The sequence below is a fragment of the Falco biarmicus genome, chromosome 12, assembly GCF_023638135.1.
Source record: "Falco biarmicus isolate bFalBia1 chromosome 12, bFalBia1.pri, whole genome shotgun sequence".
In the NCBI taxonomy this organism is placed as follows: domain Eukaryota; kingdom Metazoa; phylum Chordata; class Aves; order Falconiformes; family Falconidae; genus Falco; species Falco biarmicus.
The window spans coordinates 20,763,587-20,789,642 of record NC_079299.1 but is presented as its reverse complement, the minus strand read 5'-3'; the positions used below and the strand labels follow the sequence as shown (position 1 = coordinate 20,789,642).

The following is a 26,056-nucleotide window of genomic DNA, read 5'->3' as shown; positions in this document are numbered from 1 at the left end:
ACCGCTGTCTTTAATGCGTGCCGGGGCTGGCAGGGACTACAGATCCCAGCATGCTGCTTCCCGCCTGCCTCCTCCCTCGCCCTACCTGGCACTGTGCAGGCAGGGATGCTGTAGCTAGCGGCGGTGCTGGGCTGAGGGGCATGCCCCAGGGGGGCCGGGGGCTCAGCACCGGGAGCCCCGCTGCAGATGAAGCCCTTGGAGAGGTGCCGGAGCACCCCATGCTGTGCCGCCTGGACTGGAAAAGGACAAGGCAGGCCTGCGGATTCTCCGGGGCAGCTAATCCTCTGCCCCAGGAGGAGGGGGGTGGGGACCGGGCAGAGGAGGTCCCTTCTCAGGGCTCCTGGGGCTGCATCTCCGGGGCTGTCTGTGGGGAGGGCAATGCCAGGGTGGTGGCAAGGGCTGGGCAGATGGTGATGGGGGAAAAGGAGCGGTGGGTGCTGGGAAGAGGACAGCAGTGCCAAGGACACTCTTGGCTTTCCAAGGAAAAGGCCATGAGAGTCCCAGGGAATGGGAACGGGGGGTGGGGGGGGTGGGGGGGGGGTGTTGCATGCTTCTGGATGGAGAGTTTGCTGAATTAAATGTGTCTTTTGTGCCGCCGTGCCCCAGGCGTTGGAGGGAGGTGGGGAGGGCAGCGGGGTGGACACAGCTCGCTGCACATACGCTTCACTGGCAGCTCCAGGATTGGGGGCAGAGAGCTACAGGCTCACAAATCCCTTAAGAGCCTGTGGCAGAGCAGCTGGGCAGCCAGTGCCAAGCAGCCTGGGCATCTCAGGAAAGCGGTTTTCCTTTCAGAGGGAAGGCTTGGTGCCCCCCAGCCAGCAGAATAAAGCAGTGTGTCAGTCCCTCCACTGAAGGGCTCTGAGCTGCAGGCTTCCAAAGCTGCTGCACACTGCTCTCACAGTTTGCTGTCTCTGTTTGGCCCCTGGTAATGTGGAGCATTTACTTGGTGGCATGGCCTGGGGTTAAAATCCGTGCTGCTCCTGCTGGGCCTGTGCCCCTCACTCCCCCATAAAATCCTCTGTTTGCTTTCCAGACGGAGAGCAGCCACGAGACTGGGTGCTGACCTGTGCTGACTCCTGCCACACAAGATGACAGCAAGAGACGGGCCCCAAGATAGGTAAAGCCAGGCTCTGGTGTAAGTGTGGGGGCACATCGAGAATACCAGGAAGTGAGGGAGCACGGGGGGACCCAGCATCTGGGGGACCCCCGCTCCTGTATGCTCACTGAACTACCAAGCTGTCCCTTCCTCAAGATGCTCTATCAGTTTTTCCATAGCAATCAGGCTGTAAACAGTCCCCAGCACTGGGACGCGCCTGGGGAGCATGACTCCCTCCCAGCTCTGGCAATGGCCACTGTGCATCTGGGTGCCACCTGCTGAGGAGCAGCCAGCCCCCCCGCACCTTTGTACCCTCCTGGGGAGGGCCTCCCATGGCCCCTCTGGTGCCACATCTCCTCCAGCAGCCCAGGCCAGGGGCAGGGCAATAAATTCTGTCCTCCCTCCTTCTCCTGGTTCCTCCCGCTTAGGGATTGGGACAGTCAGAAGCAATGCCTGTCCCCTGCCCTGCCCAGTGTCCTGCTCCAAACCAGTTTCCTCCACAGGTACAAGGCTGTCTGGCTGATCTTCTTCATCCTTGGCCTGGGAACACTGCTGCCATGGAATTTCTTCATGACTGCCAGGGAGGTGAGGGCTTCCCTCCTGCTGCTGTCCGTGACACTAATTGTCCCCTGTCACATCTAGGGACCATGGTGTAGGTGTGGCAGAACAGCATAGAGCCTCCCCACTTCTGCACACAGGAGACAGAAGCATGGGTGACCTGGGTGGGACAAGTGGCACTGAGGCGACAGGAGGGCTGGGCATGGGGCTAGAGGGGGGCTTGAGTGTGCTAGGGGGAGGCTTCGCAGCACCTTGGCCCCACCAAGCTCCTTCTCTCGCAGTATTTCATCAGCCGTCTTGCAGACCCGGAGGATACGAGCCAGTCCCAGAACCAGACTGGTGCGGCTGCCTCGTCCCCCTCCTATCTGAGGTCCATGTTTGACAACTTCATGACTCTCTGCGCCATGGTGCCCCTCCTCATCTTCACCTGCCTCAACTCCTTCATCCACCAGCGGTAAGCCTTGCCCCATCCTTGCCCCTGCCACCCAGCCCTGGCCCATCCTCCTGCCCCAGCACTGAGTCAAGCTGCAGCCCATTCAGTCAAGTCAAAGGCAAAACACTGGTCTGCCGTGCTGGGGTTTCACTTGGATTCTCCCCATGGGAGAGCTTGGCCCCAGCCTCACAGGCTTCAGGGGAGTGGGTTTTCCTCACCGAGATCCTCTCTTGCAGGATTCCCCAGCAGATCCGCATCTTAGGCAGCCTGGTGGCCATTGGGCTGGTGTTTTTAGTCACTGCAATCATGGTGAAGGTCACCATGGATCCTCTTCCCTTCTTCATCTTTACCATGATCAGCATCGTCTTCATCAACTGTGAGTGAGGTAGTGGGGGGACGGAAGGGGGCACAGCCCAATGGCTAGGGCTGGTCTCTCTGGGAGAAAAGCATGAACCTCACTGCAAAAGAGCCCAGGAGGAGGGGGGACCTACCTTGCCTCACAGGGCAGGGGCCTTGGCTCCCTGCAGAGGTGCGAGTTCATCCTTGCCTTTGGTTTCTCATTTCTGCTCACCTTTCCCCTTCACAGCCTTCGGCGCCATCCTCCAGAGCAGCCTCTTTGGGCTGGCAGGGCTCCTGCCTGCCAGCTACACAGCTCCCATCATGAGTGGGCAGGGCTTGGCAGGCACCTTTGCCGCTTTGGCAATGATCTTCAGTATTGCCAGTGAGTAATCCCTGCCCTGTGGGTGACAGGCCCTTCCCAAGGGCACCACTGCTAACAGGGTCTGCTGGGGTTATGCTGGAGGGTTGGGGGGAGATGACAGCAGGGCCTTGCTCCTTTCAGCCCTTGTCATCTTCCTTTTTCCCCTTGTCTTTTCCCTTCCTTATCCTCCCAGTTGGCGCCCAGCAACCTGAGGGCTTCATTGGTTACTTCACCACAGCCTGTGTGGTGATCGTGCTGGCAATCTTCTCCTACATCCTTCTGCCTCGCATGGTGAGACCCTGTCGTCCTGGTGGGGAGGGGTGTGGGAACATGGGACCTTTGCACACCACAGCACAAGGGCTGTGGCCCACCGGTACCCCAGCCTTGGCTCAGCCTCTACCTTCTGGGTCAGGGCAAGCTCTCCTGAGGGAGCTCTCTGGGGTACTTCGCACCTCAGATACCCCAGTATCCTTGGGGTACTGTGGAAATGGGCCCCTGGGTGAGCAGGAAAGCATCGGTATCAGACGTAAGTAGAAGGAATACTTTGCCTGTACTGCATTTGCCCATATTGCCCATATCGCCTATTACCACACAGCCCCTGGCAGCCTTCTTTCCTCACATGTTAATGAGTTTTCCGTGGCTGTATCTCTGCAGGATTTCTTCCGATACTACTCCATGAAGGACAAGACAGAGTACCACGTGTACAATGCAGAGCTGGAGACCAAAAGAGACCTAATTAAGAAAGGTGAGGAGCGGAGAGGAGGGAGAGGAAAGAAAAAGAGGAAGAGCTGAGAGGAAGAATGAGACAGAAGGACTATATTACATCTCAGCTTTCTGGGGTCTGCTGTGCCCTACTTGTGTCTCTCCCTGCAGATGAGCCCAATGGGATGGAGCAGAGTAACTCAAAGATCATCCCTATCCACAACCCTGATGAGAAGCCCTCGGTCATTGCTATTTTTAAGAAGGTCTGTGAGTTGCCAGCAACCCCCACGCTGCCCCTCATACCGGGGGATGGGCACAGGGGTAGGAGAGCATGGGGAGAGGAGACCAGCCCTGCACTGGTCTCTTGCCCTGTGTTTGGTACCAGCCTCTTTCTTTCATCTGCCTAGCTCTGGGTCATGGCTGTGTCTGTCTGCTTCGTCTTCACTGTCACCATCGGTGTCTTTCCCTCCATCACAGCTAAGGTGTCCACTGTCCTCGGAAAGGGAAACACATGGGGTAAGTGTGGCCAGGGATGGGGTGTGGTAGGACGAAACTGGGAACAAGGTGAAATAAGAGAAAAGAAAGTGAGGCTTGAAGTAGTAGGCATGTGTGGTGGGTTGATCCTGGCTGGATGCCAGGTGCCCACCGAAGCTGCTCTGTCACTCCCCTCCTCAGCTGGACGTGAGGGAGAAAATACAACGAAAGGCCTGTGAGTCAAGATAAGGACAGGCAGATCACACAGCTGTTACTGTCATGGGCACCACAGACTTGACTTGGGGAAAATAAATTTAATTTATTACTAGTCAATGAGAGTAGGATAATGAGAAATAAAAACTACATCTTAAAATACCTTCCCCCCACCTCTCCTTTCCTCCCAGGCTTAACTTTATTCCTGATTTCTCTACCTTCTCCCCCACAGCGGTGCAGGGGAATGGGGAATGGGGGTTGTGGTCAGTTCTTCACATGTTTCTGCCATTCCTCCTCAGGGGTAGTCAGGGGGAGGACTCCTCACACTCTTCCCCTGCTCCAGCGTGGGGTCCCTCCCACGGGAAACAGTCCTCCATGCACCTCTTCAACATGAGCTCTTGAGTCCTTTCCACAGGCTGCAGTTCTTCATGAACTGCTCCTGCATGGGTCCCTCCCATGGGGTGCAGTCTTTCAGGAACAGACTGCTCCAGCCTAGGTCCCCGGTGGGGTCACAAGTCCTGCCAGCAAACCTGCTCCAGCCTGGGCTACTCTCCACGGGGCCACAGGTCCTGCTAGGACCTGCTCCAGCGCAGGCTTCCCACGGGTCACAGCCTCCTTCAGGCACCCACCTGCTCTGGCGTGGGGTCCTGCAAGGGCTACAGGTGGGGATCTGCTCCAGCATTAACCTCCGTGGGCTGAGAGGGGCAGCCTGCCTCACCATGAACTTCACCATGGGCTGCAGGGGAATCTGCTCCAGTGCCTGGAGCACCTCCTCCCCCCACTTCTGTGCTGACCTTGGTGTCTGCAGAGTTGTTTCCCTCACGTAGTCTCACTCCTCTCTTCTGCTGGTGCAGATATTTGTTTTCTTCTTCTTAATTTGCTATCCCAGAGGCGCTACTGCTGTCATTGATTAGCTCGGCCTTGGCCAGTGGTGGGTCCGTCTTGGAGCTGGCTGGCATTGCCTCCATTGGGCATGGGGGAAACTTCTGGCATCTTCTCACAGAAGCCACCCCTGTAGCTCCCCTGCTACCGAAACTTTGCCATGCAAACTCGATTCAGTATGCCTGAGGGGAAGAGGAAACCACTGTGCCTGATGATTTGGATGCGGACACCAGCCCGGCTAGGAGACCATTCCAGCCCTTAGTGGAAAACCAGGAGAACCTAGACTTGAAAGACAGTTTCCATGCAACTGGCAGGAGAGCCTGGGGCACCCTGGGCTCATCAGTGACCTTCTGCCCCTTTTTCAGGTCTCTACTTCATCCCTGTCTCCTGCTTCCTGCTCTTTAATGTCTTTGACTGGACAGGACGGAGTCTCACTGCCCTCTTCACATGGGTAAGCATGGGGCAGGGAGCAAACGCCCTGGCAGTCTCCATCCCCAGGCCCCTTGGCCGCAACTCTCACTGGGGCTGCCATCCATGGCTTGGAGCAGGAAGGAGGTGCAGAGCTGGCCTCTGTCTTGGCTTTAAGTCCTAAGCAGAGATTTACGGATCAGAGCCGAGAACCACAGTGTTGTGTTGTCCTCCTCCCTCTTTCAGCATGGCTTGGATGAAGCTGCCTCCTCCATTTCAGCCTCTTTGTAAACAAACCTTCACTCCAGCTATGCAAACAGTGAGACAGGACGGCGGCAGGGAAAGAGGGTGAAAGACAGGGCAGCCCAAAATAAAACCTCTGGCCTCGGCACAGGACACAGCTGCTTTAAAGAGCCTTATCCTGGGAGCAGGACAGAGCCATGCCATGTGGGTCACAGAGCTGTCTGTCCCCTGCCATGTCCCTTTGCTCTCATCTCCCCTGCCTCGCTTAAAGCTGCTGGAGCTGAGTGATGGGAGCGATGGTGGTGGGTGAGGAAGGGGGCTGTCCTGGCTGCGACTCTTCCTGCCCCTTCACCCACCCCCAAGTGCTGTTTCTCCCTGTATTGTTCAGGCTGTTTGTTTAGAGAAGCTTCTCAGCACCATGGGTTCTGTCCATGCCTGGCTTCCCCACGGCCTGGAGCCGCTTCTCCCCTGGCCACCACAGCTGGCTGCCCTCAGCCTTGGCCATGAGCCGTGTTGCCTGGTGTCCAGGCTACAGCCTCCATGGTGGGATGACCCAGCAGGAGACGTTTCCAAAACAGGGCTGTGTGGAAAGTCTGACTGCCTGCGGTTTGGTCCTCATTTCCCTGGTTGGGGCCCCGCTTGCTTATTTTCTTCTCAGGCAGGAGAGGCTGCTCCTGCCAGTTTGCCCACAGACATAGCAGCTGGCCCAACCTCAGCTTCCCCCCGTGCTCATGAGGCATCCCAAGGCTACACCAGCCCAGCGGCTCCCAAGGCAGCTGTGGGTCTCTCCTGACCGAGACCAGCGAGCCCTGCCATCTGCGACCCTGGCACCTCACCGAGGGGCCCCCAGACAGAGCCAGGCATGTCTCGTACCAGGGGTTGCCTTGGTCCCAGCCACAGGGGGATGCCGCCGCCTTCTTCATCCCAGTGTCACATGTCCAGGGACTCTGTTTAGGATCTGAGGAGACCGTAACTCGGTCTGTGCTTTTCCCAGCACTGTCTGAAACAACTCCAGCGTAATCCCTTTCTCAGATCGCTGGATCTCGCTCTGCTTGGCTGGGGGATAGCGTAGGAGGCTGAAGAACTGGTTAAAACCCCGTTTGCAGGCCCTGAGGTGCCAGAGGGGATTTACCTCAGCCAACCTTGTCCTACACGGTGGTTTGCTGCAGGAGCAGATTGTGTGAATATGCACAAGGCTCTCCTGCCTGCCTGTGTGTTCTTTCCAGCAAGGGCTTAGCAGTCGCTCACAAGCCCACCTCAGAATTTTGGCTCTAGCGCTGCTGCTCTCCAAGTCAACTGGAATAGGACTTTCAGTCCTGGTACGACATCCTTACCACAGCAGGTGGTGATGCTGAGACTTGTTGCAGTAGAGGAAGTCTCAGCAACTTTGCCATCTCTGTGGCTTCTCCACAGCCCTGACAGGAGGGACAGCCTCTGTATAGCCCCTGCCAGCATGCCGTGGGATGGGGAATGTCCATTTCTCAGCTGCTCAGTGACCTATGTTTTTCTCCCAGCCTGGGAAGGACAGCTGCCTCCTGCCAGTGATGGTGGCCCTCCGTGTCATCTTTATCCCTCTTTTCATGCTGTGCAACGTGCAACCCCGTGAATACCTGCCTGTCGTCTTCTCTCATGACGCCTGGTACATCATTTTCATGATCTTCTTCTCCATCTCCAACGGCTACCTGGCCAGCCTTTGCATGTGCTTTGGGCCGAAGTGAGTAAAAGCTCGGAACAGGGGAAGGGTTGGTTACACCCCCAGTTGCCAGCCCCAGTGTGACTTCTGGAGTCTGGCTTTGCCCAGCTCTGGGATCTGGAGAAGGGGATGCAGGTGCAGAGGGGAATTGCCACACCACCTCAGGGAAGAAAACCCCGGTGTCCCATCTCCCAGCCTTGTGCCTTCATATCCTAAAGATGAGGAAGCCATTGTCTGGGCTCTCCCATTTCCCCCACCTGCCACTCTGGGGAAGTGGCTGGGCACAGCAGGGATCTGGAGGGGAGCAAAGCGTGGCACAGCACCAAAGCAGGGTGAGCACCCTTGCCCAGCACAAGAACACAGGCAGCATGAAGAGCCCAGCCAGGGCTCAGCCAGACGGGCTGCAGTGCATGGGGGCAGGAGTCAAGGTGGGGCATCCCTGGTGCTGGCAGCTTCAGGGCAGCCTGCCTGATGCACTTTCTCTGTCTTTATGAGCCCATAAGGTGGAGGCAGAGTCTTGGAGCCAAGGTGGATTTGGTCTTGCTGCTCCAACAGCTGCTGGCTCCTCTGTGGCCTCCTATTTCTCTGTTCAACTCACAGCAGGGCTTGGGGCACACATCCCCGAGTATGGGTCTGACACCTGTTTCTCCCCTAGGAAAGTGCTTGCTCATGAAGCGGAGACAGCTGGAGCCATCATGGCCTTTTTTCTGTCACTGGGCTTGGCCCTAGGAGCTGCGGTCTCCTTTCTGTTCCGAATTCTCATCTAGCAGAGGTACCTGGAGGGTGCACGGACACCGAGAGACGGCTCCGCATCCTCCTCCAAGGCCCTGGATACCTTGGTGCCGTGGGGAGATAACACCTCACGCCTGCCCCTGCCAAATCGTACTGCCACGGCAGATGTTACACCCAGGGACGGTTCCACTCCTGTGGGGTTGGCCTGGCTCCTGCCATGCTCGGCTGTGTGATGCCTTCAGGCCTACGTGCCTTCTCCTTCCCCGTGCTCTGTGTGTGTGTAAGACCCCTGGGATATCACAGAGGTCCAGCTGCCTCCCACGCTGCATAATTTCCCCAGCTCCAGGCCAAAAGCCATTCTCAGCCGCCTCCTCTCTGACAAAGAGTTGAAGGCTGGTATCCAGTGTTATTCCCTCTATTGCCCTTGTCCCCAAGGCACCTAGGGACTTGCTGTCCTCTCCTCTTCTTCCAGGGGGGCCTGGAAACATCCCACACCACTTCCCCTGCTGTTGAGACTTGCAGATGGGGAGGAGAGCCCCAGCCAGCCTCCCCATCCCCACTCTCTGCTAGGCTTACATCCCCAGTATATATCCCAGGCTAGGCTCCCAGCAGTATCCCAGGAACGTAGACATCCATGTCCCACCCACATAAAGAGCCAACACTGTGGCTAGGCTGAGGGAGGAGGGGGTCTCCACACCACACCACACCACACCACCTCCTCGCCTTTGTTCCTTTTTTTTTTTTTTTTTTTTTTAATTTTGGGATTCTGCCTTTCTTTTCTTTCTGCCTCCCAGCTGTTTAACAGGAGGTCCCACTGTGGGCTGCAAGAGGAGAGGTGGCAAGGCCCTCCCCACCCAGGCTGCCTTCCCTGCCCACCTGTGCTGCGGGGGGAGGCCTGACCTCTCCCTTGGCTTTCCCATCCCCTGACTGTGTAAATGTGTCTATACAGTTGCCGTTTTCTATAAAAAGACCAAAAAGCCCCTTTGGGTATGTGTGTGTCTCCATCACCGCTGGGGAGGGGCAAGGGCTGAAGGGAGCAGGCACCATCGTTCCCTGGGTCCCCTGTAGCCCATCAGGCGCTGAAGTGGCCAGGGCACCCCTGGCAGAGGTAGGGCCAGTGGTTCTCCACTACGGGGACCTGGCAGCATGGGAGGGGGGTGCTGCCCTTGGGGTATGCCAAGGGACCACCAGCACCTCTGATAAGGAGAGGATGCACATTCGGGGGTGCAGCAACCTGCAGCACATGCACCTGGGAGCTTTCCTTATGCCTGGGAACAGCCAGAATGCCGCCTCCTGCTCCTGGGGGGGACGACAGACTATACCGCCCTGCCAGCAGGCCTCCACCCCACATCACTCTCCATCACCCCCTCGGCACCCCCAGCCAAAAGCTGTGGGGCCGGGGTCTCCCCACCCTACCCCCAACTTCCTTGGCCAGCCCGGCCTCTGCCCCCACGGGGAGGATGAGACATCACCTTAGTGCCCTCAGACTCCAGAGGCACAGCGTAACGCCGGCTCCCCAGGGGGGAAACGGGCCTGCTTTGCCCTCAGGCCCTGACACGACCCCTACAGCCCGCCTCCCCATCTCGGCCCCTGCTCACGCTCAGGGCCCTGGCCGCGCCCAGCCTCAGGCCGGCAAAGCCACACGGCTCTGGGCCCCGCGGAAGCCGCGGGACGGAGCTGAGACAGCGGCGCCCCCGGGGCTGCGCAGCCCCCCGCCCAGGCCCGGAGCCTGCTGCCGGCAGCAGCCGAGGCACCGCCCGTAACCCCGTAGAAACCTCTGGAAGTTCATCGGCACCGCTCCCCACCCGCCACGGTGCTCCTCCGCCACCCGTCGCGGGAAATAGTCCCCCGCGGAGGTGCGGACCGGCACCTGCGCGGAGCTGAGCGCTACGCGCCCGCCTCCACCGCGGCCGCTAAGCGGTAACGCTGCGGGGCCTTGTAGGGCGCCCTGCCGCGGCGCCTGGGGCCCGGAACGGCAGCGCGGCCGACCCGTAGAGGCTGTGGGCAGGGCCGATGGGCTGGGCAGGGCGGTAGGGAGGCGGCTCACGGGGGCGGCGGAGGGCGGGATGGGGCGGCAGGAAGCAGGGCCGTCTTAAGGCGGAAGGAGACGGTGGGCAGTGCGCACACACACCCCCCGTGCCTATAAAAGGCCGCCGGCGGGAGGCGTCCCCCGTCCGCTGGTCGCTGCTGCGGGAGAAGGCGAGGGCGGTGCTCCTGGCGCTGACAGCCGCCGCTTGCCTTGCAGATGCCTGAGGCCGTGCAGCATGAGGAGGAGGATGCAGAGACCTTCGCCTTCCAGGCGGAGATCGCCCAGCTCATGTCGCTCATCATCAACACGTTCTACTCCAACAAGGAGATCTTTCTGCGGGAGCTCATCTCCAACGCCTCTGACGTGAGCCTGGGCCTTCCTCGCCCCTTTGCAGGCGGTCTCCCTCTTCTGCTGGGGGACTCTGGGGGAGGGTGATGTCCTGCTGGGGGTGCCCAGGGAGAGGCTGGTGCCTAGGCAGCCAGCGAGGCATGTGCTGGGGGAGGGAGGCTGTGGCAAGCATCACCTTTTTCCCTAGGCGCTGGATAAGATCCGCTACGAGAGCCTGACAGATCCCTCAAAGCTAGACAGTGGTAAGGACCTCAAGATTGACATAGTCCCCAACCCCCGGGACCGCACGCTCACCCTGGTGGACACTGGCATTGGGATGACAAAAGCAGACCTCATCAACAACCTGGGCACTATTGCCAAATCCGGTACCAAAGCCTTCATGGAAGCCCTGCAGGTGGGTTACCTTTGGCTGCATGGGGTCCCTACGGCCTGGGCCTTAGGCTTTCACTGGGTTATAACCCAGCCCTGCTGTCTTCTGTGCTGTGGGAGCTGTTGGCCTACCCAAGTGCGCTTCCCCCCTTTTCCAGCAGCAGGGAGGAGCTGAGGGTAGGGCTGGCTGCTTGTAGGCACATGCCTCTTTTTCTTTACATGTTGACCCAGTTCTTTGCTGCTGTGGATCAGTTGCAGACATCTTCTGTCTCTTCAGTGATCTGTCAGTCTTTCTCTGCTTTCGTAGGCTGGTGCAGACATCTCCATGATCGGGCAGTTTGGTGTGGGTTTCTATTCTGCTTATCTAGTGGCCGAAAAGGTGATTGTCATTACCAAACACAATGATGATGAGCAGTATGCTTGGGAGTCATCAGCTGGGGGCTCCTTCACTGTCCGAACTGACCACGGTATGTATTGTACAAAACCCCAAGTGTATTTGTTTGCTAGAAGCACCCCTTTTTTCCTGGTGCTCCCTAGATCTGTGATGCGTTGTCAGTCATGCCTGTTATTGTTAGGTGTTAAGTAGTGTTTAGCCTTGAGGAGCTGGTCTCACTTGCTCTCTGCCCTTTTAACACTATGCCCTGAAACACTGGTTTTTTACCACACTGTAGGTGAGCCTATTGGACGGGGCACCAAAGTGATCCTGTATTTGAAAGAGGACCAGACAGAGTACTTGGAGGAACGGCGTGTCAAAGAAGTGGTGAAGAAGCACTCCCAGTTCATTGGCTACCCCATCATGCTCTATGTGCGTTAAGGGAGGGACTGTGGGGACTGGAAAGCTGGAGGCAGGGGTGGGTGGTGTTGGAAACAGGAGCCCAGAGGAACAGAGTACAGTCTCTTCCGTTCCCATCCATAGTTCCTGGCTGCTGGCTATTGAGCAGTGGTGTTCCTAGCTTCTATGGCCAGAGGTGTTTTGAGGCTGGGGTCTTACTGGAGGTGAAGGTGATGGGTACCCTGCCATGCTTTTGGCTTTGATCTGTGCAGCTGGAGGTCATCTAAACTACCTGTGGAGGGAGGAGGGTTTCCTGCCCCTGTCTCCTCAGACACAGCTTTTGGTTGCATGAGCTATGGAGGGACTCTGAGGGCTGGTTTCAGGAGAAGCCCTGGTTCCACATGTTGTGTTTGGTGGGCTTTTGAGGACTGTCATTTCTCATCTGCAGCAAAAGGATTCCTGGTCATAGTTGCTTGGGGCTAAACCGTACTTGTTTGTCCCTTTCTCCACAGCTGGAGAAGGAGCGTGAGAAAGAGATCAGTGATGATGAGGCAGAGGAGGAGAAAGATGAGAAGGAAGAGGAAGAGTCAGCATCTAAACATGAGGAGAAACCCAAAATTGAGGATGTGGGCCCTGATGAGGAGGAGGGAGACGTGGGCAAGAAAAAGACCAAGAAAATAAAGGAGAAATATATTGACCAGGAGGAGCTGAACAAGACCAAGCCTATTTGGACCCGCAACCCTGATGACATCACCCAGGAGGAGTATGGCGAGTTCTACAAAAGCCTCACAAATGACTGGGAGGACCACCTGGCTGTCAAGGTGGGTGCTGGGCCACTCTGGCTTCCCAGGAGAGGCAGAGGGCCCCTTACCAGGCTGTACCTAGAGCCACCACATGGTTGTACCTCAGGGGCATTGAGGGTTCCCGGGCCACTTGGTGGTGGCTCAGCCTGCACTGTGACTCCCATGTGGGTGGAGGCATGGGCAGTACCAGCTTAAAAGCAGGACCCGGGAGGATGCTGGGCTTCAGAGAAGCATGACTCCTCCGTTCAGGCCTGCCAGATGCTGGAGACCCCTGGCATGTAGGGGGCAGTGGGGCTGAGGAGGGGGCAATGCAGGCTGCTTGGATGCTAGAGACCCTGCTGTGCCCCCCTGCTAGCCCCAGGGCTGAGGAATGACAGTCCAGCCTGCCCACAGCAGGTCCTGGGGAAAGGGGTAGAAGGGAAGCCACCCCAGCAGCTGTTTTTCCTTCCTGGCTCTGCAGCACTTTTCTGTGGAAGGGCAGCTGGAGTTCAGGGCCCTACTCTTCATCCCACGCCGTGCCCCTTTTGACCTCTTTGAGAACAAGAAGAAGAAAAATAACATTAAGCTGTATGTGAGGCGTGTATTCATCATGGACAACTGTGACGAGCTCATCCCCGAGTACCTAAGTAAGAGTCCCCTGCCTCAGCCTCCCAGTGCAGAGCTGGGACCCCCACAGCCTGTGGTACCACTCCCAGTACAGTGTCTGGATGAGGCACTAGCTGGTGTGGGTCTTGGCACTTTTCCTCATGTGATGAAGCTCAGAGCTCTTAACCTGACTCCTGTTTTCATTTCTCCTACTCAGACTTCATCCGGGGTGTTGTGGACTCAGAGGACCTGCCTCTAAACATATCTCGCGAGATGCTCCAGCAGAGCAAGATCCTAAAGGTGATCCGCAAAAACATTGTGAAGAAATGCTTGGAGCTTTTCTCTGAGCTGGCAGAGGACAAAGAGAACTACAAAAAGTTTTATGAGGCCTTTTCTAAGAATCTGAAGGTGAGCTGGGCACACTGTGCCATGTCTTTTCTGCATGGGTGTTAAGATTGAGGTGGTCTTGCGAGTACCCCAGAGGGCCTTTGTGGGCAGCCGGCCCCTCTGGCTGCCTTAGGCCCAGCACTCAAATGATCGAGGGTGGGCAGTGATATTTGTGCCTCAGGGGTGGCAGAGTACATGCAAGTCCCATCCTGGAGGCTTCATGCATCTCTTCTGCCCCCAGCTGGGCATCCATGAGGACTCAACCAACCGAAAGCGCCTTTCAGAGCTGCTGCGTTACCACACATCCCAGTCAGGCGATGAGGTGACTTCGCTTTCAGAGTACGTGTCCCGTATGAAGGAGACTCAGAAGAGCATCTACTACATCACAGGTGAGCCGGAGCTCCTCTGTGCCCTATTAAGGTGGAGGCAGTTACCTACCTACCAGCCCTAACCTGAAGCAAATTTTTCTGGGTTGGTTGTGCTGCCTTCAGCAGGCCCTCCCTGCTGAATCGCAGCTCGCCCCTGGGGGCTGGGGAAAGACCACTGGGCCTGGAGCCCCGGCTGCAGCCAGTTTATGCTAGGGGTTCTGAGTGACTGGTGCTGTTTGTCCTGCTGTAACCAACTCTTTTAACATCTTGGTGACATCTCATTTCTACCCCCTACAAACACAGGGGAGAGTAAGGAGCAGGTTGCCAACTCGGCCTTTGTGGAACGTGTGCGGAAGCGTGGCTTTGAGGTGGTGTACATGACGGAGCCTATTGATGAGTACTGCGTGCAGCAGCTCAAGGAGTTTGATGGCAAGATCCTGGTATCGGTCACCAAAGAGGGTCTGGAGCTGCCTGAGGATGAGGAGGTGAAAAAGAAGATGGAAGAGAGCAAGGCCAAGTTCGAGATCCTCTGCAAACTGATGAAGGAGATCCTGGACAAGAAGGTGGAGAAGGTGAGATGGGCAGGGAGCTCAGCCCTGGGCTGGAGGGAGGAGGGCTGCATCCTCCGTGATGCCAGCAAGGGCCCCAGCTCAATGCATGCCTCTCATCTCCTGCAGAGGAGCCGCTAAAGGAGACTGGAGGTCCCAGCATGCACCATCTTGTTCTAAGCAGCCAGGCTGCAGATGAGGGGCACTGACCCAATTACATGCATTGATGGGAGAGGGTAAGTGTGGGAAACATGCAGTGGGTGCTGAAGGTGCTGGCTGAGCTGTCCAAACTAGTCTGTGCAGTGGTCCTGGAGCTGCTTGGAGAGGATCTCTGCTTGCTTTGGGGTGTCCCCAGGTGAATCTGGGGCAAAGACCTTGGGCTATCATATGAGCTGTGGCTGGGCCCAGTCCAGGGTGTATGGGGACCTTGCTCAGCTAACTCTTGGCTATGTTGGCAGGTAACTGTCTCAAACCGGTTGGTCTCATCTCCCTGCTGCATTGTCACAAGCACCTATGGTTGGACAGCCAACATGGAGCGCATCATGAAGGCTCAGGCACTGCGGGACAGCTCTACCATGGGCTATATGATGGCCAAGAAGCACCTGGAGATCAACCCTGACCACCCAATCGTGGAAACCCTCCGTCAGAAGGCTGATGTTGACAAGAATGACAAAGCTGTCAAAGATCTGGTGGTGTTACTCTTCGAGACTGCTCTCTTGTCCTCTGGTTTCTCCCTGGAAGATCCCCAGACCCACTCCAACCGTATCTACAGGATGATCAAACTGGGGCTTGGTAGGTGTCCATGCAACTGCTCAGTCCTGGAGCAGCTCCTGAAAGCAGGTTAGCTGGTCAGGCTCCTTTGTAACTGTCTTGGGGCAGAGTAGAGGCCAGTAAGTGAGCCATGCTGGTGTGATGTGCAGGGCTGGCTGTGTACATGAAGTGGCTATGGGCAGGTGGAAACCTGGAGCCAAGGTACTTTGGGAGGGCTCAGGGCTCTTGAGTGGCCTGTCCTGTCCTTCATAAGGCCAGAAGCCACCACCGGCTGCTCCCATAACAAGCTGAGGTGCTTTATTTCTTCAGAGTGAATGTCAAAAGTCTCTTATGGGTGATGTGGCCCATCTGGTGAAACAGCTTGTGCTTGCATCCAGCTTTTTTCTCCAAATTGGCTATTTAGCTAAAAATGTAAATCGGGAGGTGCTGTGGCTTGGCCTGACTACTGGATGCTAATAGCCCTGTGCCTTAGGCTGTGGGCAGGAGCCTTTGGGAGAGGCTGTACCTCTGGGATCAGGTGTTTCTTGGAGGCCTCATCTCTTCCTTTCCTCCCTCTCCTAGGCATTGATGAAGATGAGGTGACTGCAGAGGACCCCAGTGCAGCAGTTTCTGATGAAATTCCCCCACTGGAGCAAGATGAAGATGTATCCCACATGGAAGAGGTAGACTGAAGTAGGAGGAAGCCTCTTTCCTCACCTGCCAGGCCTCTGCCCTGTATCATGTCTGCTTAGAAAGGGGGTCTGCTCCCACCAGTTGCTACTGACCCCTTGGTGGTGTCTGTTCTTTTGAGGTTGTTTTTGGCAGGGTGCAGGAGGGCATGAATGCCTGTTTGTCAGTAGTGATACAGGCGGCCTGAGGCCTGTCTGTTCTGTGTCTTTCTGCTTCTGTAGGAACAGTTGATGGGGAGTGGAGGTGAGGAGGCATCAGGCTTCCCCCCTCTCCCCTGCCATGAGGTCTCCCGCTTTCCCAGTAGGCATCAAACACTGCCCTTCTTCCACTGGGGTGGAAGAGCCCTTTCTCTGAGCTGCTGCCTCCCTGAACATCCAGGGCAGGATGTTTGGTTATTTTTTTGTTGGATCATTTTTCTATTTTGTTCTACTGGAATTAAAAGTGTCAAAGAAATGTGGTTTATGTGGTGGGATCCCTTGTGTTTCATACAGATGAAAGGGTCTCAGCCTGTGACTCTTGTCTCTCCCCTACCCTAACTGTTTTTTCAGAGCTCTGTTTCAGGTGCTCTTTACCCCTTCCCTGCCCAGGTACCGCAAAGTGGGTAGGAAAAACAGGTGAGCTGCTGTGCAAGCGGGGTCATCTCCAGTGTGCAGTAGTTCACCCCCAGGGCACTGCATACCCCACAGCCCAGGGACAGACCTTTCCAGCTGTGCCAGGACCTGAGCCTGCACTGCTGCTGGCTGGTCTGAGCTGCGTGTCTCTGGGTGCAGGAGCTGTCTGCCTGTTCCACTGCAGGGCAGAGCCAGGGGGCTGCTCTTAGGCCAAAAGGTTCCATGCTCTAGACTCCTTCTTTCCTCCCATCTCCAGCCTGCCCCTTTTGGGCTTCTGCAGCCCTGGGGGGGCTGGCAGTATCTGGCCACCTCCTGGCTTTTGCCTGTTGCAGGTGATGAAGCCTGGGGCATCACCTCTGATTAATGTGCCCCTCGCTAAGCTCGTGCCCCACAAGCAAGGTTTGTCAGCCTTAGCCACAATGGCTCCCTGGGCTTTGTCAGGGAAAATAAAGGTCTGTCTTGCCAGCAATGATGGGCACAAAATAAGAGCGGGCTTTTGTCAGCATCCATCTTCAATGGGGTGGGGAGGAGGCAGAACCTGCTGGAGTCCCTCGCTGCCCACCAAGGCACTGTGGGGCACCGTGTTGCTGCTGTGGCAGCTGTTTGGGTGCAGGCTGCTAGAGCAGTGCTGCAGCTGAGCTAGCAAATGCCTTCAGGGTGCTTTTCTTTCCCTGGGACAGGACAGAAACATGTTTAAATGTTAAGATTTTTCTCTCTGTAGGAATGCTTTGCCAAATTGGTAGTCACTACTTTTTAACTTAATGTTTTGGGGTTGGGTTTTTTCTCATTTTTTCTTTAAATCTAGTAGAAAAGGTATCCCATTCCCAGCCTGGTAGTCAACCTATTTTCTTTCTGACCAAAGAGGGGGAAAAAAAATCTATTCCAACATCAGTCTGTCAGCAGGTGCTAGGGGCAGATATTGGGGAATTTATAGAGGCAGGATAGGATGGAAGGCCATGAGACTGCACAGGCACTTTCAAGAGTGCAGAGCTAGGAAAAGGAGCATAGGTAAAACTGCTGGAGAGCTAACAGCTCTGAAGCCTGGCCTGTGTTCAGCACCAGCTGTTATCCCTGCTGGCTCGGCTAACTGCACCGTGATAAGCAGCTCTTGTCCCTAGTCTCCTCCTCTGTTTCTTCTGCAGCCCTCACCAGTCTCCCTTTTCTCTAGCTCTGTTAGGCCAAGGGCCCATCTCTGACCACAGACCTCACCACTATTTGATCACATAGGCCTACAGTCAAGGTTTTTTTACCAGGCCTCCCATATGTACCAGTAGAATGTAACCACCCCAGTCAAGCCTCCCTGGCTCCAGTGTGGGGCCTGTGGAACTTGTGGTGGTACACATGCACCCCATAAAGGATGGGCTCCTCCAAAGCCTTGCTGCAGCACTGGTGCCCCTGACAGGCAAGTGTTCAGGAAGCCTCTGTACCATCTCTAGTACACAGGCTGCAGCTGTACCTGCTGAGGCTGCCCCAGCTGCATGATGCAGGGAATGCAGGAACCAAACCAGAATCAGGCTAACAGCTCTTCTACCTGCCCACCAGCACAAGCAGTAGTCCAAACCTGGCAGTGCTCCCCAGTCATGTGTGCAAGGATCTTGCATCAGGCCTTGTAGCTTTGGGTCCAACCCTGCCCAATACCTACCTGGGCAAAGGCACCTGTGTGGAAAGGAAAAACAGTTTTGCTGTCCCAGAGAGACTAGGGACAGATGAAGGGTTAGGAAGTTTCTCCCCTCCTTCCAGGTACATGGAAAAAATATTAAAAGAACATTTACCTCCAGGGCAATATGTGCAGCATATTTTTAATTTAATAAAATAAAAAGAGAAAAAAGTTGCCTTTTAAAAGTACCAAAACCTCCTGGCTTCTGTCAGGTTGTGTTGAGAAAAGAGTTGGCCAGTAAAACCCAGGCTCCCAGGGAAAAGCAGATTTCACTGCTCCATCCCCTACTGCCCGGAGAGCAGATGCCCACTCGCTCCATCCCCTGCTGCCTGTGGAGCAGGAACAAGGCACCGCAAGCGGGCTCTGCCCCATCTCTCCTCTTGACCCTTCAGACACAGTGGGGCTCTGGCCAGACCCCAGGAAAGCCTGGGCCAAAGCCTCCAGTTAGCAGGAAGAAGAGGGGCTATTTGTGCTTCTCTGAATGGCAACTGCAAAGTCCAGAAACCTGATGAAATGGCACTGAAACACCCCAAGGTGATGCTGGCTTTTGGGCAGTGCAGCCTTTGGCCTGTAACAGCAGCAGATGTAACCAAAAAGCTAGGACAACTCAGCAAGCACTGGGAACTGTAACAGCTAGTCTCAGTCTGCATAAAAATCAGCCCGGGCCAAAGGGAACAAAGTGTCTCAGAGCAGGGGCAATGAACTGATAAAACCAAACAGGGATGCTTTCACTGCAGAGTGCCCTCCTGGAGCAGATACCAGGTCTGGGGTAGGATGAGCTGGGAGTCCTTCCCTTAGCTGTGCCTGTCTTACCTGGAGCACCTCCTAGGAGGGGTGCTGAGGGCTCCCCCCTTCTTGGGACAGGCTCAGCTTGGGACTTGCCTCACATGGAGGTGTTTCAAAAAGAAAGCTAGTGTTTTGCTTGCACCTTCCTCCTCCTGAGCTCTGTAGTAGTGACAGAGGCAAGACAGTGCCAGGGAAAAGAGCTCCCCTGTTCATCAGTGACTTTGGAGAGAAGCCACGGGGCAGAGGTGGGGCAGGAGTACCAGCAGACCCACCCATGCTGGTTTGCCCCCAGGCCCATGCCTTGGCTAGAAGTCTTTGACCTATTAAGGCAAATGGAAAGGTTTGGAGCTGTGGCAGCCCAGAGCATTCCATGGGCTTGTTCCAGCCCCTTCCCCAGGAAAAGCAGGTGAGTCACTGGTCCAGCCTACCCATACCCCACCCTGCTCTTCAGCGGGTTCTGAGAAATCAAGCAAGTACCCCCACGTGGAGGCAGGACAGCAGGCACAGCTTAAATGCCATGGTCCCAGCTCCTTAGACCTTTTGTACGGGGGTCTCGCCTGGTGGGAGCTTCTTACTGCGCTTCTTCATGCGGCTGCGGGCATAGACGCGGAGGAAGAGGGCCATGAAGACAACAGCTACGCCCAGCCCACCCACGACAGTGACAGTGTGCCCGTAGATGAGGCAGGAAAGGAGGATGGCGAAGGCCTGGCGGAGTGTCATGATGATGGTGAAGACGGCTGCCCCGAACTGGTTGATGGTGTAGAAGATGAAGAGTTGGCCACAGGCAGAGCACACAGAGAGCAGCACGGCATGGGCCGTGAACTCTGAGTGGCGGGCCATGAAGCGTACCGACTCCAGCAAGGCACCCTGCTCCAAGAGTGAGCCCACCGTGAAAAGGCAAGAGAAGACATTGACGCCAAACATCATCTGCACAGGAGACATCTTATAGGTGAAGAGGGCATCCTGCCAGTTGGAGGTGAAGCTGTCAAAGATTATGTAGCCAGCCAGGAGGACTATGCCCGAGAACGTGGTGACAGTAGATGCGTGCCTGTTGGGAGCACTGGAGAGCAGGAACATGCTGACCCCCACGGAGATGAGGGCAGCAGTTAGGTATTCCCAGTACTCATAACTTTTGCGTGACACCAGTTTGCCCATCATCATCACTGGGATCACTTTAGAGGCCTTGGCTAGCACTTGGGTGGGGAAGCTGATGTATTTGAGTGCCTCATACTGGCACCAGCTGCTGAGGATGTTGGAGAGGGAGGCAAAGGAGTATTTGTACATAGGAGCCCCGTGGCGCGGCTGCTTGGTCAGGGCGCAGTACAGACCAGCCACTGTGAAGGCCAGGATGCGGTTCATGAACACCAAGAACTGGGAGTCCTTGAACTTCTCACCAGGGTCTGTTTCGGTGGCACCGTATGTTCTTGTCATCACACGCTCCTGGAGGACGCCCCATGTGAGGTAGGAGGCCTGTGAAGCGGGAGGAGCACAGGAAAGTCAGGACCCACAATGGCCACTGCAAGCAACCAGGGGAAGAACAGACCCCAGGAGATCCTTGCTTGCCCCAGCGCTGCGTCATCCTCTGCACAGCAATGCTTCCCTGAGACCCTGGGAGATGGGGCCACCCCCCACTCCACCCACCTGAGGGAACACACTGTCCCATGTGGTTACAACCAGGATCAAGCAAACCAGGCTCAGTTTACAGGCTCTTCAAGGGGAGAGTAGCCCGCAAAGCAAACATCCTGGTGTAGCAGGCAGTTACGCATTAAGTTGCCTGTTGAACCAGACTGACAGAATTGGGGAACGTTACCAATGCACAGCTGCAGTTTTGGTGCCAGCTCGCTGCGGCAGGTCCTGGCAGTTTTCCCAGTGGCCTCTGCATTGGTTTTCACTTCCAGCTCCCTGGGCCCAGTTCTTCCATCCAAATCAATTCTAGTTTCAAACCCATCAGATTCAATTGTCTTCCAGGAATGATCACTGTTCTGGCTGTCACTGCAACTACTTCTGGTGCAACAGTACCAAATCCCTCACAGAATTACAGAATTAACACAGACATCCTCTCACCACACATTCCCTCCTGAGAAACTGAGGCAGAGAGGTGGAAGGACTTGTTGGTGACCCGCAGCAAGCCTGAAAGGGCTGGGATAGCAAGCCAGAGAGTTGGTGTCTTCTGCTGGCTGTGGGATGTGTGTGTTTTTGTATCATAATGCCCACATTTCTATTTTTAATCTCAGACCCCAAAAAGCTGCCCCTCCTAATGATGCTCAGGTTGTAGCTGAGACTTGGGGAAACGAAGAATAAAAATTACTGTTTATCTGTAGCTGAATTCAGTATTTCTCTCCAGTATTCAAATCCAATCCATCAAGGCAGGACGCATCAGCCCCAGAAGGTAACACAGAGGAAAGTGTGGGATATAAGAGGGTTCAAACTATCTGCTGCTCTAACATGAGGGCCAGAACAAGAGCAGCCCTAACAATCTGCTGAATCACAGAGTTTTCCCCCTCCGTGGCTGCAGAGGACTGCGATCAGATGGACAGGAGGTCTCAACCCAGACTACCAGCTAAATGGACCTTCAGAACCCTTAAAGGTGACACAGCAGCTCTGGTGGACTATCCTGGTTGAGAAGCTGTGTGCCAGCCTCTAACCCTGCCCTGATGAAGGACAGCACTGCATCCTTGACCTTCAAGGAAGTGATGGCCACAAACCGACTGCCTGCCTCCTCCTCCCAGAGTGGGAAAGCCACACACACAGGCACAGGGCCCCTACCTGTAGACCAGCAGCACAACAGAGCAGCTTGAAGACCTGTCGGGCTGTAGAGGACTCTGTGGGCTCTGCTCGAGGTGGTAGGGAGCCGTCTTCCTGGTGTACAGACTTCACCTCAGAGCCGAACACACATGATTTGATGACAGGGAAGCAAATGCCTCTGCCTGTATGGGGTAAGAGAACACAAAGACAGAATTAACCACAGCCTGGGCACCACAAGCTACACCAGCTTGAGAGCTGAAGCCGTCTTCCCTGCTAGCCTCCACATCTACTCATGCAGGGGCCTTGGAAAAATTTGTTTCAAGGTAGCACCTACACAGCTCTAGGATACAGCTCTGCCAATGGCTCAAGCCTGGTCTGACAGAGCAGGCTGGGGAAACAACCTGCCAGTGCTGAACAGGGTTGACTGAGGGGGTGTGGAGAGCTCAGAGGGAGGTCTGATGTGGAAGGCCTTCCTGCCCTTACCTGTCTCCAGGTAATTCCTTCTCTTGAAGTACTGGATGAGGAGGAATCCCGGCACCACAATACTTGCATAGCCAGCAGCATTAACAAAGAAACGGAAGAGCCAGAAGTCCCCCCACGAGTCCTGCAGGGCAGGGGGTATCTCTTCACCAGTAGCCATCGTAGGGGGAGAAGCATGCACGAGGGGAGGGCAAAATCTGCAGAGAGAGAAGAGGCTGGTGGTGGGCTACTGGTACACAGCCACCTCTGCTCCACATGCCTGCACCACCTGCTGCCTGGCCTGCTCCCCAGCAGCAGGCAGCACCCAGATCCTACCCCAGTGACAACAGTGATGGTGGCAGTACGTGGAGCATGGAAAGCCCTCTGGAGTTGGAAAAGCACATGCCAGACATTTATGTTTGCTTCTGTTAAGGGTGTTTGTTCTGGCTTAGGTACACGTGGACTTAGAAACTTGCGTTCCCAGTTGAACACTGTTGTAACCACCTGGTTTTGACAATGCCCTCACTCCAAATGCAAGCAGCACCTCACATCTCACCTTTTTAAGTTAAACTTTAGCACAGTTCCCGAGTGGAAAAGGTCACCGAATGGAAAAAGTGACTTCTACCTAGCAGCTCATATTTCACGCCTGTGGCCAGAAAGGCCTTCCTCTGAGAGCAAACAGTTCAGAGCTTCCCCCTCTGGCTGCACCAGGTGAGTGGAGGAGAGCCAGGGAGTGCTCAGGCTGCCAGCTCCCCACCTCCCCATGCAGCTCTGGAAGGGAGCATGCCGAGGCGTTCCTCACAGCAAATTACCAGGGCTCAGCCGCTTGGCAATACACAGCCAGAGAGCAAGGTTAGGAAGGAACTTTCCTACCAGCTGGCTGGTTGGGATTTTACTAGGACTATCTGACAAGGTATAGTTGATGTTCTTCAGCTATAGCCCTAAGTGGTGGCCTAGTCATCTTTAAAACAATTTTAATAATCCCTGGAAGAGTTATTCCCTCCACCATCCCCTCCCTCACAGAGGCAAACCTGTGATGTTCAGGGGCCACGCAAAGAACAAGAGTACAGGTACACAACAGGATGGGCAAGCGGGCAAGAACTTCCTATACCCAAGGCCACCTGCACGCTCCCCTCACACAGCAAGCTGTGGCTTCCTGCATGAGGTTGGGCGGTTTTCTTGGTCCATGCTCCATCCCTGCTCATTTCCCAAATAGCAAAAGCCTCCCAATTGCCTTGGGAGCCAGGTGAGGGTGCTGTGGGGCTGGCTATATAAACATGCCCCAAGGTATTAATACCCCCTCCCCAAAAAACAAGGTCAAAGGAATTTAGACCCTTTTTAGGGGTGTACCTGGCCCCAATATAATAATAGCTGTGACCTCTGGTAGCCCTCACATGAAACTCAGAGACTTACAAACTCAGAGCTTTAAAGGCAAGGAAGTCCCCTTCCGTTTCATGAACAAGCTTTCCCCACCCTCTTGTCCCCTTGGGAAAGGCCTCAGGGGCTTTTCATATCTGCAGTTGTTGCAGCCAGTCCCCCAGAGTCCAACATCCTGACCTAAGCTGAAGCTGTGTTTCACCCTGAAATCTCCCTTCTGTGACTTAAAGAACCCAGAAATTCCCAGCCCAGGGAGAGATGCAAACAGCTGGGGATGGGTTTCTGTGCCTGCTTCCTATTCCCCCCTGCTCTCCCCATAGAAGACAGTTTGACACCTCCAACACTGTCATTCCTGCTCCAGGGGCATCATCGCATGTATGGGTGCTGCGGGATGCAAGAAAAGGGCTTGGTCCAGGCACCTGGGGCTGAAGCTGCCCATATCCTCCTGGGTTTGCCCGTATTAAGTAACCGTGGCTGATTGCAGCAGCCCTCCTGCTGGGAAGATGGCGCAGAAATACCGTCCACTTTTGCAGAAGTTGCGATATTTTTTGGCAGGGTCGGTTGCTACACTCACAGGCCACGTCTCCCTTCAACTTGACAGAGACCGAAAGCCAGCCGGCTCCGTTCAGCATGACTGCGCCTGCTGTTACCCTGCTGGTCCCCTCTGCTGCCACGGGAGGAGGACCAGCTCTGCTCTCCCACAGCAACCACGAAGAGGCTACGGAGGGACAATGGCTCTCTCTATGCCTGCGCTAGCAGCTCCCAGGCCCCGAGAGCTGACTCAGTGCAGCAGGCCCTGCCCGCCCCGCTGAGGCTGGAAAGGAACAGGGATGCCAGTGTTACAGGTAGAAATAGGGGGGGCCACGCCGGGCAAGCAGGCGACAGGCTGAGACATGAAAGGAGCCTTAGTCTGGGGCCTGCGGAACAGCCAGGGAGCTGAGACAACAGACTCGGCTACTGTTCCCCTTGGCACAGGAGAGGCCGCTCTCAAATGCACCGCTTTAGAGCAGAGCTGGGCCACAGCCCTCTGCCTGTGATGCAAAATTTGGGTCCTGGGCCACAGGCCTGAAAAAAAACCCCTGCCCACAGCCCTGCTCCTCTCGAGCGCATCTCTAGCACCTCGAAGGGCTGAGGCCAAACGCAAGCCTGGAGCCTGGAAGGCCATGCCTCCCACTAACGGCCCGGGATCCTGCGCCCCCCTGCCCCGCAGCCGCTGCAAAGCCGGGTCGCAGGGACAAGCGGCCGCCTCTGCCCAGGGGCTGCCAGCAGCGGCAGCCGGGCGCCGGGCTCCCCGCCGGCCCGCCGCAGGGGCACCCCCGGCCGGGTCAGGGCCCGGCGGGCCCCGGGGGGTCCCCGGGCCGGGAAGAGGCGTGCGGGAAGCCCCCTTCCCGCGCCAGGGCCTTTCTGCCCTGAGGCTCCGGACGGGGCCCAGGCACGGGGAGAGGCAGCGCGCGGCCGAGTGCGGGGCGAGCGGAGCTCCGGGGCCGGTCTCCGCCTGGCGGCCACGTCCACGATAACGGGGCCGGCAACGCGGCGGCGGCCCTCGCCCACCCCAACGGAGCGGGACGGCTGCCGCCCGCGGCCGGGCGCCCACCCCGGCCTCACCACCCACCCTCCGCGCCCACCCCGGCCTCACGGCTCACCTGCGGCCCGGCCCCGGCCCCGGTCCCGGCCGGCTCCCCTCAGCTCCGCTCCCGGCGGCGGAACCCCCGCCCGGCGGGCGCGCAGCGGCGCCCCACAGCGCCCCCTGCCGCTCCGGAGGGGCCGCGGCTCCCGCGCCCGCCTGCGCGGCGGCTGGAGTGGGGCTGCCGGCCCTGCCAGCGGCGTCGGACGGGTGCCGGTACCGCTTCCCCCGCGCACCGCAGTGGGAAACACTGGATCAGGCAGGGGAAGTCAGCGGATCGCGGGGGCGCCGGGGCCGGGCCGAGAACCAGAAGAGGTTTCCAGGCCGGAGAGCCGCCCCCTGCCCACGCCGCCCCACTGCCGCGGCCCCGACAGGCCAACGCCGCGGTTGCTGCTCAGCTCCGGCCGAGCCTGACGCAAGGGAAAAGCCCGGCTGCGGCGCGGAACCCGCCCCCGGCCTCCCCCGGCGGGCACTGCCCGGGGGCTGCGGGGCAGGATGAGGCCTCGGCCGCCCCCGGCTCCCCGGCCCGGCAGCCTCGCGCCCCGTCCCGGCCCTGGCAGGGCTGCAGAGCCGGCTGCAGCCATCAGGGGGCTACCCAGTAACATTTTACAAGGCATCTTTTTTTTTTTTTAAAAAAAAATTATTTTATTTAAAAATTAAACAATGCAGATCACTTGCTGCTCCCTTTTCCCTCGCCTTCCCACCCCGCTGCAGCCCTGGCCCCGCCATGCCCCTCTGGCAGCACCCGTTGCTCCTGCTCTTGGGCCACCCGGCAGTGCCCCACATCTGTGAAGGTGGCATGGGACAGCCCCGCCGGGCACACACTACGGGCAGGTGTTGGCCAAACGCCCGTGAGCAGAACGACGTGGCTCGTTTGCAGCAGGTCTGAGGCCCTGCTAGAAGGTGAGAGGCAAAGACTGAAAAAAAATGGAGCAATCCAGCCCAGGGCTACCCACGCTGCCTTCCCAACAGCATTCCTTTGCTATCCCTCCAAGAAGGGAAGAGGAAGAGAGC

General features: G+C 56.8%; 3 protein-coding genes across 10 annotated transcripts in view; 2 read left to right on the top strand and 1 right to left on the bottom strand.

Annotated features, from left to right (window-relative positions):
• Positions 1–8,832, top strand: part of SLC29A1 (solute carrier family 29 member 1 (Augustine blood group)) — a 34,454-nt gene extending 25,622 nt beyond the window's left edge. For 6 of the 7 annotated variants that reach the window (XM_056357810.1, XM_056357809.1, XM_056357807.1 and 3 more), the window contains 12 exons: positions 1,034–1,117; positions 1,600–1,681; positions 1,936–2,108; positions 2,324–2,463; positions 2,674–2,808; positions 2,981–3,078; positions 3,442–3,532; positions 3,661–3,752; positions 3,897–4,005; positions 5,424–5,509; positions 7,224–7,423; positions 8,058–8,832. In XM_056357810.1, the coding sequence (XP_056213785.1) occupies positions 1,089–1,117; positions 1,600–1,681; positions 1,936–2,108; positions 2,324–2,463; positions 2,674–2,808; positions 2,981–3,078; positions 3,442–3,532; positions 3,661–3,752; positions 3,897–4,005; positions 5,424–5,509; positions 7,224–7,423; positions 8,058–8,169 (1,347 nt within the window). In that variant the 5' untranslated portion in view covers positions 1,034–1,088 and the 3' untranslated portion in view covers positions 8,170–8,832. Of the gene's footprint in view, positions 1–137; positions 251–1,033; positions 1,118–1,599; positions 1,682–1,935; positions 2,109–2,323; positions 2,464–2,673; positions 2,809–2,980; positions 3,079–3,441; positions 3,533–3,660; positions 3,753–3,896; positions 4,006–5,423; positions 5,510–7,223; positions 7,424–8,057 lie in introns of those variants that run through there. The other variant, XM_056357805.1, reaches the window with a different exon arrangement.
• A 1,358-nt stretch (positions 8,833–10,190) lies between these two features.
• Positions 10,191–16,240, top strand: HSP90AB1 (heat shock protein 90 alpha family class B member 1). 2 transcript variants are annotated; one of them, XR_008825057.1, is made up of 12 exons: positions 10,191–10,333; positions 10,380–10,526; positions 10,699–10,905; positions 11,188–11,347; positions 11,552–11,685; positions 12,165–12,473; positions 12,916–13,081; positions 13,258–13,448; positions 13,669–13,816; positions 14,099–14,367; positions 14,473–14,579; positions 14,802–14,939. XR_008825057.1 is itself a non-coding variant. In XM_056357803.1 (12 exons), exons 2-12 carry the CDS (start codon positions 10,380–10,382, stop codon positions 15,783–15,785), a joined length of 2,175 nt encoding a protein of 724 aa, XP_056213778.1. In that variant the 5' UTR covers positions 10,191–10,333; the 3' UTR covers positions 15,786–16,240. The 2 variants fall into 2 exon arrangements, 1 of the variants encoding a protein (XP_056213778.1); XM_056357803.1 differs by lacking the exon at positions 14,473–14,579 and adding an exon at positions 15,676–16,240 and having other exon boundaries at positions 14,802–15,135.
• Positions 16,241–18,167: 1,927 nt separating this feature from the next.
• Positions 18,168–25,401, bottom strand: SLC35B2 (solute carrier family 35 member B2). Its single transcript, XM_056357812.1, has 4 exons — positions 25,062–25,401; positions 22,066–22,259; positions 21,604–21,764; positions 18,168–20,307 (listed from the first exon to the last, which is right to left on the bottom strand). Exons 2-4 carry the CDS (start codon positions 22,220–22,222, stop codon positions 19,369–19,371), a joined length of 1,257 nt encoding a protein of 418 aa, XP_056213787.1. The 5' UTR covers positions 22,223–22,259; positions 25,062–25,401; the 3' UTR covers positions 18,168–19,368.
• Positions 25,402–26,056: the final 655 nt, after the last annotated feature.

What these genes read in the sequence shown, in the direction of transcription:
- HSP90AB1 (XM_056357803.1), top strand. Translation starts at nt 10,380, where the DNA reads ATGCCTGAGGCCGTGCAGCATGAGGAGGAGGATGCAGAGACCTTCGCC. An exon ending in CACTGTCCGAACTGACCACG is followed by an intron (nt 11,348 to 11,551) that starts GTATGTATTGTA and finishes ACCACACTGTAG; the next exon opens with GTGAGCCTATTGGACGGGGC. An exon ending in CCTTTTCTAAGAATCTGAAG is followed by an intron (nt 13,449 to 13,668) that starts GTGAGCTGGGCA and finishes TTCTGCCCCCAG; the next exon opens with CTGGGCATCCATGAGGACTC.
- SLC35B2 (XM_056357812.1), bottom strand. Translation starts at nt 22,222, where the DNA reads ATGGCTACTGGTGAAGAGATACCCCCTGCCCTGCAGGACTCGTGGGGG. An exon ending in AAGGAATTACCTGGAGACAG is followed by an intron (nt 21,765 to 22,065) that starts GTAAGGGCAGGA and finishes TACCCCATACAG; the next exon opens with GCAGAGGCATTTGCTTCCCT. An exon ending in GTTGTGCTGCTGGTCTACAG is followed by an intron (nt 20,308 to 21,603) that starts GTAGGGGCCCTG and finishes CCCGCTTCACAG; the next exon opens with GCCTCCTACCTCACATGGGG.